Here is a 13,511-nt window from a genome sequence, read left to right on the forward strand (position 1 = left end):
GGAATACAGGATAGTAATGTGAACTCTGAATACTGATTAAAGTTATGAAATAGAGTGGTAGGAGGGAGGGACAGGAAGCATACATTGGGGGATAAAACTAAATCGTTTTCTTCAACAGATAGAAGTTAATGCCTAAAAAACAAACGGGCGCCTGGGTGACTCAGCCGTTAAGCATCCGACTTTGGCTCAGGTCATGATCTCATGGCTCATAGGTTCGAGCCCCACATCAGGCTCTGTGCTGACAGCTCAGAGCCTGGAGCCTGTTTCAGATTCTGTCTCCCTCTCTCTCTGCTCCTCCCCTGCTCATGCTCTGTCTCTCTCAAAAAGAAACATTAAAAAAATAAATAGAAAACACACAAAAACTAGCTGGCTCTTTACATTATCTATTATATTGATAACAATAAAGTCCTTAAAAAGTGGCCAAAGGATGTGAACATAACTCACTGAAATAAATACAAATGGCATTTCAACATAAAAATACATGCTCAGTGTTGCTCATTAGAAAAGACTGTATTTTTTACTTGATTGGCAAAGTTCAATTATGCACTGACTGCAACAATGTGAAAAGTTCAATTATGCACTGATTGCCGCATTACAGAAAGAGTCCCGAAACCTTTCTGACAATCCCTACTGGCCCATAACCCAAATAATTTTAGACTCTGGTCATCTTTCTGTGACGAATCTTTTTTTTTTTTTTTTTTTTTTTTTTTTTAAGTTTTTGAGAAAGACAGAGACAGTGTAAGCAGGGAGGGGCAGAGAGGGAGAGAGAGAGCATTGCCAGCTGCAGAACCCGACGTGGGGTTCAAACCACAAACTGTGAGCTCATGACCTGCGCTGAAACCAACAGTCAACACTTAAACTGACTGAGCCACCCAGGCACCCCTGTGACAAATCTTTTAAGTTGACTGCCCCAATATCCAGTCTCCAGTTTCTTCCTTGGCTGATTCCATTTTCATGACTCAAAAAGCTATATAGTCACTTTCCTAGCCTCTCTTGCAGTTCAAGATGGACATGAGCCACAGTTCTTGACAATGAGACTTAAATGAAAGTTGGCTGGGAGGGATTTTGAGAAATCTTTAGCTTTCCTAAAGCAGGAATAAAAGTGTCTGGCACAGCTAGGTTTTCATTCTGCCTTGAAATCTGATGTTCTATCAGCCCTTTTATAAGCTTGAGACGACAAGCTGTTATAAACATGCCATGGATAGTGGAATGGGAAGATATGAGGGCATCACTGAGCAGCTGAACCAACACCTGTAATACCTTTGGATTTTATGTTATTCCAAAAAAGTAACTCCTGCTTACGTTTCTCATTGTTTTGTTACATAAACACATTCCTAAGTAATAGATCTTCCCAGAGGGCTACTCTGAATCTTGTTTTGCATAGACTGCCCCAATATTTATTTGTAAATCAAATATATAAACTGCTATACTATTATGTTCACTATAAAATGTATGAACAACAGAAATTATTAAAGAGAGAAAAGAGTAAAAATTTGAATACTTCTTCCTACACACCCATGGATCACCTTCCTACAGCCTAGGTGTGTAAGTCCATTTAAAACTCTGAAACTCTGGGGTGCCTGGGTGGTGCAGTCGGTTAAGCGTCCGACTTCAGCCAGGTCACGATCTCGCGATCCATGAGTTCGAGCCCCGCGTCGGGCTCTGGGCTGGTGGCTCGGAGCCTGGAGCCTGTTTCCGATTCTGTGTCTCCCTCTCTCTCTGCCCCTCCCCCGTTCATGCTCTGTCTCTCTCTGTCCCAAAAATAAATAAAAACGTTAAAACTCTGAAACTCTGGATTCACTTATTTTGTCATCAAGTGGAATTTTTTATCTCAAGCAATAAAAACAATGAAAATGGGATTTACTGGAAGAATATAAAGTATAGTTTACAGAATTCACAGAAGAGCCAAAACAGGCCTCAAGAACAGGACTTAGGATAACTCAAATCTGTAGACCATCAAATATCTTAGCTTCCATCATCAACTATATGTCTGTGTTTCTACTCCAGATTTAAATTCCTGAAAAATAAACCATTGGTCTGGCTTGGGTCATACCCTGTGGTATGTCCTATAATTAATAGCCCTTCCAGAAGCATATGGAGTCAGAGAAGACAGTTCCCCAAATGATGCTCAGACAAAAACAAATGGCTGGATAGTGATTCTCTTAAATCTTATACAAAATTACCACTTTCAGAAATAGTGCTTTGGAATAAAGTCAGAATCACCAATCCAATTAAGTGTTTTGAGAAAAAGTATATCTCAAGGTGTTAAAGCATAGGTAATAACATTAACTCCAATTAAAATAACGTTCTGGGGCACCTGGGTGGCTCAGTCGGTTAAGCATCTGACTTCAGCTCAGGTCATAGTCTCGTGGTTCATGAGTTCAAGCCCCGCATTGGGCTCTGTGCTGACAGCTCAGAGCCTGGAGCCTGCTTCAGAGTCTGTGTCTCCCTCTCTCTCTATCCCTCCCCCACTCACACTGTTTCTGTCTCTCAAAAATGAATAAATGTTAAAAAAAAATATTTTTAAATAAATAAATAATGTTCTGAAGCCTATAAAACAAGCAAATCTAAAGCTTAAACTCCAGGATTTTCCATGTCAAAAAACTAGTAACTGAACACTCGATGACAATTAAAATGATCTGTAGACTAGCTGTTCATAAACGTCCAAGAGGATTTAGCCATTTTCTTCTAGTTTTAAGCTCACACTAAGACTCATTTTATTCTCTTTAATTACCTCTTCTACTAGCATTAGTTCATAGGCAAAAGCTATTAAAAGTCAGTTTCAAATTTTATTTCACTAACTTAAAAGTTGAAGAAAATGTGTATTTCAAATCTTTAATTAAACTCATTATCTGAAACATGTTACACACAGGACAGATACAGAATTTCAAGTAACTGATGGTAGAATCCACTGTCCACTTAAAAATATGCTTCTTTCTTCCACAAAAACTCTCCATTGAAAGGCAAAGAAATTTTCTTTTATACTGTGTAAGAGCTAGATGCAAACTTCTGATGTAAATTTATTTCATTGTCAGCTCTGATGCTGAAGCTGGGAGGCACAAATGTCCATAGTTTGATTCAATGATGCAAACAAAAAGCTTCTGTTTCTCTTAGATATAAATTAGAAGCCTTTGTTCACGTCTCTCACAGTAGTACCACATACTTGATTCTCATCCCCGATCACTTCTTCTTCTTTCCTTTCCCTTTTTTACTTCCCTCTCCTTGCTGAAGACTTTGGTCACCACCTCCTGTTTTTTGTGTCCTTGTTTTTAGTTTAGGTATCATTTCCGCTGCATACAACATTACTGACTTACCTAGGAACCAGAAGTTAGGCTTAGTGTACAACTTAAGGAATAAGACATAAAAGCTCATTAACTTCAAATTAATCATAAAGGTCAACAAATTGTCACATCAGGAGAATGACAAGGATTAAAAAAAAAAAAAAAGAGTATGAAGACATGACTTGCTCAAGTGGGAGCCTTTCCTAGAGAAAGGGTTCTAAGAACTAACAATGAAATATTTAAGTGAACAAAATAAAAATTTAAAAAACAAATTTTGGTCTTGGCTCTACTAACTGACTTCAAGATCAAAGGAGAATTAATCTAAATACAAAAACTGGGAAACAGAATGAAGACATCATTGTTATCTTAAGCTACAGAAACACAGGGCTGCTTAATTTTGTCAATGTCATCAAGCTACAAAAGATGTCATTCATATGCCCAGATGATTTATGCCTGCAGGTACCCTCTCTGTGCACCAAATAACTCTTCAGGCTCTAGTAGCTACTTTCAATACACTAAGCTCCTCATTTTTTCCTCTCTTTTTACTTTCTAACTATTTTCTTGCTAGAAACAAGGAGAAAAATGTTTTCAATTTTTTACTTATATTTTACTTACTGGTGAAGTCAAAAGTTTTTTGTTTTTTTTTATCTTTTAAGAGATAGTAAAGGAAGATGTCAAACCGAAGAAGAAATACACTGGAATATACTACCTGTTACTCTGGAGTCACAATCTTGTTTCCAGAAATATCTACTAACCTGGACAGGTTTTAGCATAGAAAAACCAACCTATGTTAACTAAACTAAAAACAATTTAGTTGTCAGCTTGGGATTATTGTGATAAGAAGGGAATTAATAGCTCCATTTAAAAAATTATAGTTTTTAAAAATGAAGAATTCAGAAAAGAATCATGTGTAAAAAAAAAAAATTCATCTTCCCCAAACTCAGAATTAATATTTTGGGATGCTGATATCCAATTGTGTTTGATTACTGTTGTTGTCTAAGAAATAAAATAAGAGATAATGCTACAGTCTTCTCTGACCACCATCCCTGTGTCCCCACTCCCTGCTCACCATTAGGTTAATTACTATTTTAAGACTGGGGTTTTCTTACAGTCCACTTAAAATACATTTACATATATAATAATCAATAAGCAATAAGACATATATATCAATAAACAGTAATATTTTGTATTTAAATGTACCTAGGTGGTACCACATTATGCATTTCTCTTGCTTCTTTCACTTAGTATGGCTTTTTAGATTAGTTTTAGAAATTATTACCAGGCCCCAGAGCCTCTAGGATCTGAAATGGCATAAACATCTGACCATTCAATAATTCTACACTATTAACTTGGGAATAATGATGGACTTGCAGAGGTTCATAAGATGTTCACAGAACAAATTTTTTGGAGAAACAAACAGGCTTCATCACATTCTCAGAGGTCCTTAACTTAGGAGAAGTTAGAACCACTGTTTTCCTCTCTTTAGCAGTAGTCCTTTTCCAAATTAATCTGTAGAATGCCAATTATGATTTTTACCTTTCAAAAGGTCAGTTTTAGAACCTGTTTTGAAGAGTACAGGAATAAGCTGTCCCCAAACTTTGTTTATTCAGAAAAGCTTACGTGATGGAAACTGTACGAGACAGAGGCTGCCATCTTCCTGTTTGAGCTGGACCCGGACTCGGCCCCTGTACTGAACATCACGATTCCATTCTCTAGAGTACATTTTATTTTTCTAATGTGAAAAGGCAAAACAAAAACAAAAACAAAACAAAAAAACAGGCTTTAAGAAAGTTATTACATCAATGAGATTGAGTAGGAAAAATAGTGAAGAAAGAAACACCTCTTACCTCAAGGAATACGTTAAGTCCAACTGCTGAGCACACATCTTGAATCTCAGTAGCTGTAGGATTTTCAACAGCCTGAACAGTTAAAACAAAAACACTAAACAGCTTACCGTAAGTGGCTACTGCTGTATTGTTGGGTGAATCATTTCAAATACTACGATCACAATACCTATCAAAACCTTAGGTTTCCTTTTCATTAGGTACAGTTTTTTGCATTGTAATTTAAAAAACTCCTGGGAATAACACTGATTCATACTTGTGTGTCCATCCCCTTCCAACAGAACATGAACTTCACAAAGGCAAGTACTGTTTTATCACTGTATTCCCAAGTTATCTGGTATGAGGCTTGGAGCATAGTAAGTGCTAAATGAATACTGATTAAACAACTATTATAGGTAACAACCGTTTTAGAAAATGGTTTGGTAGTGTCCACTAAAGCTAAACATATGCATTCTTCATGGATGGGCGATTCCACTTCTAGTATATATCCATGAAAAATGCAAAACATGTTCCCTAAAAGACAAGCTAAAGAATGTTGACAGTAGTAGTATGTGTAATAGCCCCAAACTAGAAGCAACCCAATTATCCATCAACAGTAGAATAGACTGTGGTATATTTATACACTTCAACACTACAGAGCAGTGGTTTTCAGTAAGGTAATTTTTCCCCCCTGATATTTACAATGCTAGGAGACATTTTTAATTGTCACAGGAGTCAGGCAAGGCACTGGTATCTGGTGGGTAGAGGCCAAACATGCTGCTAAAAAACCTAAAGTGCACAGAACAGCCCCCACACAAGAATGATCTGGCTCAAAATGTCAGTGGTGCTGTTGTTGAGAAACCCTGCTACAGGGCAGTGAAAATTAACAAACTATACTAAAAAATGTGAATAAATTTCTTAAGCTTAAAGTTCAGTGAAAAAAGACAGACACAAAAGTACATAGTGTATGTAATTCCATTTAAATAAAATTTAAAGGGACGCCTGGATGGCTTGGTTGGAAGAGCATGCGACTCTTGATCTTGGGGTTGTGAGTTGAAGCCCCACGCTGGGTGCAGGGATTACTTTAAAATAAAATTTAAAGGGGCGCCTGGGTGGGTCAGTCGGTTAAGCTTCCGACTTCAGCTCAGGTCATGACCTCGCAGTTGTGGGTTTGAGCCCCGCGTTGGGCTCTGTGCTGACAGTTCAGAGCCTGGAACCTGCTTCAGATTCTGTGTCTCCCTCTCTCTCTGCCCCTCCTCTGCTCATGCTCTGTCTCTGTCTCAAAAATAAATAAAAACATTTAAAAAATAATAATAAATAAAATAAAATTTAAAAAGTAAAATAAAGTTTAAAAACAAAATTAATATATTGTGCTGGAAGTCAGGACAGTGGTTATCCTTGTGAGTATGAGGAGGGGGCAGTGACTGTGAGGAGACAAAAGAATCTTCCTAGGTGCTGAAAATGCTTTCTTTTTTTAATTTGGGTGCTTGGTTACCCATGTGTGTACTCAGTCTGTGAAAATTAATCAAGATATACACTTAAGACTTATCTATATTTCTGTATGTATCCTATATGTCAATAAAGTTAAAAACCAGTTATTCTCCAAGTTATGTGAGACCCTGCTACCAGAGGCCTCTGTCACATTGGCTTGATGTCAGGCATTATCCTGAATCAGGGCTTTGGTATAGTCTCTTTTACTCTGGGGCAGCAAAGCAGACCTTCCTTTACACATATCTAAACAACAAAATGGGAAATATTAAATAACACAAAAATAATGCATCGCTTCAGGTCACTTCCTTGAATCTGTCATTAGATTACAAAACATAAACAGGGCTTTGGGGCGCCTGGCTCAGTTGATTAAGTGTCCCACACTTAATATCGGCTCTGGTCATGATATCATGGTTTCATGAGATCGAGCCCATCCTTGGGCTCTGCACTGACAACATGGAGCCTGCTTGGGATTCTCCCTCTCCCTGCTTCTCCACCCCTACCCCGCTTACTCTGTCTCAAAAATAAACAAACATGAAAAAGTAAAACCTAAACAAGGGAAAAATCCTATTTTTAATAGCTGCAACACCCTACTTTTTAAAAGTATTACACTTTACCCCTAAAAAAAAAAAAAAAGATAATGGACATAAACTATAAAACTCAACACATCTAAATTCTCTACAAGTCTTTTTTTTTTTTTTTTTTAATTTAAAAAAATTTTTTAAATGTTTATTTATTTTTGAGACAGAGAGAGACAGAGCATGAACGGGGGAGGGTCAGAGAAACAGACACAGAATCTGAAACAGGCTCCAGGCTCTGAGCTGTCAGCTCAGAGCCTGACGTGGGGCTCGATCTCACGGACCGGGAGATCATGACCTGAGCCGAAGTCAGATGCTTAACCGACTGAGCCACCCAGGCGCCCCTCTGCAAGTCTTTTTTAAAAACGCAGTTGCGGGGCGCCTGGGTGGCGCAGTCGGTTAAGCGTCCGACTTCAGCCAGGTCACGATCTCGCACTCCGTGAGTTTGAGCCCCGCGTCGGGCTCTGGGCTGATGGCTCAGAGCCTGGAGCCTGTTTCCGATTCTGTGTCTCCCTCTCTCTCTGCCCCTCCCCCGTTCATGCTCTGTCTCTCTCTGTCCCAAAAATAAATGAACGTTGAAAAAAAAAAAAAATTTAAAAACGCAGTTGCATTCTGGACATATTATACAATAATATAAGCTTGGTTTCCTTTATTAAGGGCAAGGTTTTCACAATCTTGGTTTAAAAACCAGTAACAACATACAAACCCTAACCCCACCCATCCTCTTTCAAGCACAGGCTCATGAAGAACCATTTAAAAAATCCCCCCAGCTAGGAATTAGAGCCTTTCTGGTTTCACCACTGTTAAGCGCCTCAATTCTTGGCAGCTGTTCACTTCAGGTCCTACACAATACAGTCCAGTAAAAGAAGCCCTTGCAGCCCTAACAGTACAACCTCTCAGAGCCCCTCAAGTACCGAGGTGGCAGCCCATTTACCTTGCTTATGGGGATTCGCCTCCCCTCCGCGATGGTCTTCTTGTTATTTAAATAAGCGGGATAGATACAAATGAATCTGTCACAGAAGGAAGCACAGCTAGTATCAGCAGAGCAGTATTTCCAAAAACTCATTCATTTTTTCATCACCAACAGGACTGCCAGCATACCTGTTATTTACTTAGTAGTTTTTCTTTAAATTGTCTCCCTTTTACTTAACTTACCTAAAAAGTAAACTTTCGTTTACTACTTAGAAAACACCACTTGCCAGAGAAGGTTTAAAACCAAACTAAACCAATGCCTTCACTGTTCAGTTAGCTACAGCTGCCTAGAGAACTTCCCGAGGGTGGGGCCTGCTGTCACACAAAAACTACGGCATCAGAGGTTTTAAAAGACTGTGAAGAACCTAAACGAACCTTCCTGAACGTAACAAGAGAACAGATTTGTCACTTGTGAGTCTGTAACTCAATGTCTGCCCACGTCGCACCCAAGGTCCTTTGTCTCAGGTACAGGCAGACACTGAGCTACCCAGAGTCGGAATTTCGAGGACCTACGAAGAGCCTGGCGCTGCTGGCCTCCCAGAGGAACCGACACCCGGGGAGCGGCCCGGAGCCTGCGGCCGGAGCCCAGCTCCCCGCCGCTAGCCTTTCTCGGGGGTGGGGAGGGTGGCGCAGCACCCGCGGGCTCGCGGCAAGCCCTTCCCTTTCTCAGGACCCACCTGTCCTGGTCGGCCGGGGACCGTGCAGCAGCGCAAGCCATCTTCGCCCAGGCCCACACAGCGCCCGCCCACGGCCTCCGGGCAGAAAGCCTGCCGGTAATCGGCTCTGAGATTTCCCAGGCGACTCCGTTTTCCGGCGGAAGTCCAGCCCACCTGCCCGCCTACACTTCCGCGGTTGTTCACCTATCATTTGTTCCGGCATCTGTCGCTCTGCACTAACGTATGTAGTTTCTGACGTGGCGTTAGCACCTCTCTTATCGCGAGAGGATCCACGAAAGCTTCGAATTCCTTCTCTTGTCTTGTCAAAACCCGAAGTTTTAGAACCTTACGCTGTCGCTAAAATGGGGTTAATATTTTACGCTCCTTCACATCCAGTTTCACACTGAGTTTGAATGGTGTTAGCTACCCTCACCCTTAGGTGAAGGCTGTATACCGCGAGTGATCTGTCTACACAGATCCGAGTAGGCGAGGAAATGCCTCTTATGTTTAATCTTGATCTGCTCCCGGACCCCACAGCTTGCTTGTTTCCAACTTGGCAAATACGTATGTTTATAGTGGTGAAACAAGATAAATTACTGTTTCAATAAGACGTCTAAATGTTAAGAATTTGACTATACACCTTTTTAAACTACTGAAAAACACCTTCTACCTTACAATTCATTATATTTTTGCATACCTTAGGTTAATTGCAAAGCACTATTTCAGCATTTCCGTTCTTCAACTAAACACACCTTCATTCTTATTCTAGTAGCTGCTGTTTAGTCCACACCAACAAAGGCACTTTTCAAAGGTAAGTATTCTTTATTACAGATCAAACAAACAAACAAACAAAAATCCTCCCCAAAGCTTGAGTCTCATTGAAGTTAGTTAATGGCCATTCAGGCTAATGATGGCTGAGCATAATGCCCATCTGGTCCTTCTGGAAGCCCCTGACTTTTCTCCACCCCCTCAATTCCTGCCTCTCAATCTTCCTTGTAGTTTCGCAGTACCGGATTAGTTTGGTGCTGATGTAAATACATCAGTCTTACTTCTTTCTTGAAGTGTACATGATTCCTGTAAAAAGAGCTTCATGCAATGTGACCAACAAAACACAACAGGGATGAAATGAATCCAAGCTTTAAAATATCTACTTTGCCTGTTTCTAAGATTTATTTTCATACTTTAGTTGCATCATGAAAACTCAGATACTTTTCAGAAAATCAATATTTTATATATCATATGGAAAAAGTGGGACATGAACAAGGTAGCCTGAGGTTTAATACATACAGTAGCCTACTCACCATAGGGTTTTCTTAGACCTATGTAAATACTTGCAGACAAAAAGGCCCAATATTAAAATTGGTTATGTTTCCTGGTTCCTAAACACTAAGGGAGTTAATGATGGAGCTGATATTTTTGAGTGCCATTCTGTGCTAGATCCATAACTTCTATTTAACTCTACACTATAGTTGAAATATCTTACAAGCAGGTTGGTTTAAAGGAGGATGAGTTGCATGTGGAAAATTGTGAAAATGACGAAAGGGCTTTAGAGATTGATGGCACTAGTTTTCAAATCTAATTTTTTAAATAAAGTTTATTTATTTCGAGAGGGAAAGGAAGCGTGAGTGGGAGAGGGAGAGAGAGAATCCCAAGCAGACTCTGCACTCCCAGTGGAGAGCCTGACATAGGGCTCAAACCTACGAACCCAGAGATCATGACCTGAGCCAAAGTCCAATGCTTAACCAACTGAACCATCCAGGGGCCTCTCAAATCTAATTCTTATCAAACTGTCTTCCTTTTCCTTATTTATATGTGCCACTAAATTCAACCTGTCAACCTTGGTTGAGGCTACTGGGTAGGGATGGGGTTCACAAAGGTGGAAAGAGAAGACCAAGATGGGCAAGAGAAATTTTCCTAAAATAGTTGGGAAGAATTGAAAGCAGGAAGAAGGGATTGAAGAAGAGATAGGATATATATGTGTGCATGGGCAGGAGGGTACTGGTAGATATGTAAGATGATCTGTGAGCTTTGACAGGAATGTGATTAGGGGAAGAATTGGTGGATTACATGATATCTGTGCTACAAATCACTGGATGGCTTCTATTGCATTCAACAAGGACATTTTGAGAAGCTACTATGTGCCAGCTACTTTAAGAAGTGTTAGGGATACAGATAAAAATAATAAAATAGCTCTTGCTCGAATTTCTCACAGCTCTAAGGGGTGAGACTGTTATGCACACAGGTATACCAGGGCCATCCCAGCCTGCACTGAGTCAATGAGAAAACTCAGGCCAGCCTGGCTAACTAACGGATGGTCTGTTTCACTTGTCTATTACAATGTAACAAAACACTCTAAAAGTTAGTGCTTTAAGAGAACAGTGTATCCAGGGCACCTGGGTGGTTCAGTTGATTCAGAGTCTGACCTGCTCAGGTCATGATCTTGTGGTTTGTGAGTTCGAGCCCCATGTCGGGCTCTGTGCTGACAGCTCGGAGACTGGAACCTGCTTCAGATTTTGTGTCTCCCTCTCTCTCTGCCCCTCCCCTGCTCACGCTCTGTCCCTCTCTGTCTCTCAATAATAAATAAATGTCAAAAAAAATTAAAAGAACAATGTATTTCCTCACAAAACTGTAGTTTGGGTAGAGCTTAGCTGGAACAGCTGATCTCTTTTCCACATGGCATCTGCTGGAGATAGAAAGTCCCAAATGACTTCTTTACTCCTATATCTCTGCCTCGCTGGTATGGTTGAATCAGCTGAAGGGTTGCTGGTACCTTCCTTTTCCTGTGGTGTAGTATCTCCATATGGCTAGGCTGAAATTTGACAAAGCCTCTCTCCTTGACCACACTTCTTTAGATAGACTCCTCTGAGCTCTTGTCTTGACTGGCCTTGACCTTGGCCCGTGTTCTTTTTTTTTTTTTTTTGCCTGCCTATCCCAGTTTTAGCAAGAATGCTGCTAAGTTAAATGTATCAGTCAGGGTTCTCCCGAGAGACAGAACTGTAAGATATATAGAGATATATGAGATTATTATAGGAATTGGCCCACACCATGGAGGCTGAGATATGCCACAATATGCTATCTGCAAGCTTGGAGAACGAGGAAAGCTGATGGTATAAATCAGCCTGAATCCAAAAGCCTGAGAACCAGGATTGTTGATGGTGTAAGTCCCAGTTAGAATATCTGAGAAACGAGATCAGATATGGGAGGACAGGAGATGGAAGTCCCAGTTCAAGAAAAGAGAGAGAAAATGTGCCATTTCTCCCCTTTTTTTGTTCTATTTGGACTCTCAACAGATTAGATGATGCCTGCCCATATTGGTGGAGGCAGATATTTTTTACTCAGTCCTCTGATTTGAATGCTAATCTCTTCCGAAACATATTCACAGACACACCCTGCAATGTTTTAACAGCTATGTGGGTATCCCTTAGCCCAGTTAATTTGTCACAGAAAATTAACCATCAAAGTAAGTATGTTGAGCACCCCCCTACTCTTGTTATCTGATCACCCTCAATATCTGATCAAATTCCTCATTCCCATCTCTGATAGTCCTTGGCCTGTCTTCAACAAGAATTTACCCTTAGAAATTTTCCATCTACTGAGGCTCTTACTCTACCCTTTGGTTATAAATCTCCAACTGTCTTTGCTGCATTTGGAGTTGAACTGATCTCTCTCCTCTAGTCCAGTATCCCTATTGCAGTAGCCTTAAAGTTTTCCTTACCATTTTAACAAGTGTCAGAATAACTTTTTTCTTTAACAACTGCCTCATAGCATGGTAGTTTCAGGGCTTCTTACCTAGTGGCTAGCTTCCTGCCGATGGCACAGTAGAAACTACCAGGCCTTTATAATGTCTGGTCTTGTAACTTCTTCCACATTTTATTGGTCAAAGCAGTCACAGGGCCAGCTCAGTAATAGATTCCCACATTGCAAAAAAGCATGTGGGATGGCAGATACTGTGCCATCTTTGAAAATATTATCTACCATAGTGTCAGAAGTTAATTTCTTTAAACAAAAATTTTTTTAATATTTATTTATTTTTGAGAGAGAGAAAGAGAGAGAGAGACACAGAGTGCGAGCCGGGGAGGGGCAGCGAGAAAGAGGGAGACGAATCTGAAGCAGGCTCCAGGTTGTGAGCTGTCAGCACAGAGCCCAATGCTGGGTTCAAACAGTGAGACCATGACTGAAGTCGGTTGCTTAACTGACTGGGCCACCCCAGAAATCAATTTCTAAAGAACACAGAATCTGCCCTAGGATAACTAAAAGTTAAGTTCACCAACCTGACCTAACGAAAGAGCTTTCAGTCAGGGGGAAAACACAGAGCACAACATGGTGTTTATGAGTAAGATTTGCTTACATGCCACATCCAGTCTCTGTTGGATTCATATCTATATCTTGGGATGGGAGGGTAGACTAGAGGCAAAATCTTTTTTATAATAAAACTGTTTCATTAAAAATCCTTTATTGCATTTGAACACAAGCACTCTTATGGGAAAATGTTGATACTGAGTGGTAGATAGGTGCTCTTTTCATTTCTAGAGGAACATAATGCAATGTCTGGGCACCAGGAACTCCTGACAGTACAGTCCCCATGTAGGCACCACTAAGAGTCTGACTGGTGTCTGATGGAGAGGGCCATTTTAGTAGATATGGTTGATCTGAAGTTGGTGTTCAAGCCATAGTATGGCTTCGTCTCTGCCCCTGCAAAGTGAGAGAAAGGAG

At 40.3% G+C, this 13,511-nt stretch overlaps 1 protein-coding gene across 1 annotated transcript; it reads right to left on the reverse strand.

Annotated features, from left to right (window-relative positions):
- Window positions 1-2,776: 2,776 nt before the first annotated feature.
- On the reverse strand, window positions 2,777-8,973 carry SRP19 (signal recognition particle 19). The gene is made up of 5 exons (XM_025923704.2): window positions 8,820-8,973; window positions 8,105-8,180; window positions 5,129-5,200; window positions 4,902-5,013; window positions 2,777-3,314 (listed from the first exon to the last, which is right to left on the reverse strand). Exons 1-5 carry the CDS (start codon window positions 8,858-8,860, stop codon window positions 3,181-3,183), a joined length of 435 nt encoding a protein of 144 aa, XP_025779489.1. The 5' UTR covers window positions 8,861-8,973; the 3' UTR covers window positions 2,777-3,180.
- Between the last annotated feature and the right edge of the window lie 4,538 nt (window positions 8,974-13,511).

This window comes from Puma concolor, chromosome A1 (genome assembly GCF_028749965.1).
Source record: "Puma concolor isolate L17-30 chromosome A1, mPumCon1.1.hap2, whole genome shotgun sequence".
Classification (NCBI taxonomy): Eukaryota; Metazoa; Chordata; class Mammalia; order Carnivora; family Felidae; genus Puma; species Puma concolor.

Bases quoted from the DNA above. Each gene is read 5' to 3' on its own strand.
- SRP19 (XM_025923704.2), bottom strand. From the start codon at position 8,860: ATGGCTTGCGCTGCTGCACGGTCCCCGGCCGACCAGGACAG. The intron at 5,014-5,128 runs GTAAGAGGTGTT...TTTTCACATTAG, and splicing joins GACTTAACGTATTCCTTGAG to AAAAATAAAATGTACTCTAG. The intron at 3,315-4,901 runs GTAAGCTTTTCT...TCTGGTTCCTAG, and splicing joins TCTCGTACAGTTTCCATCAC to GTAAGTCAGTAATGTTGTAT.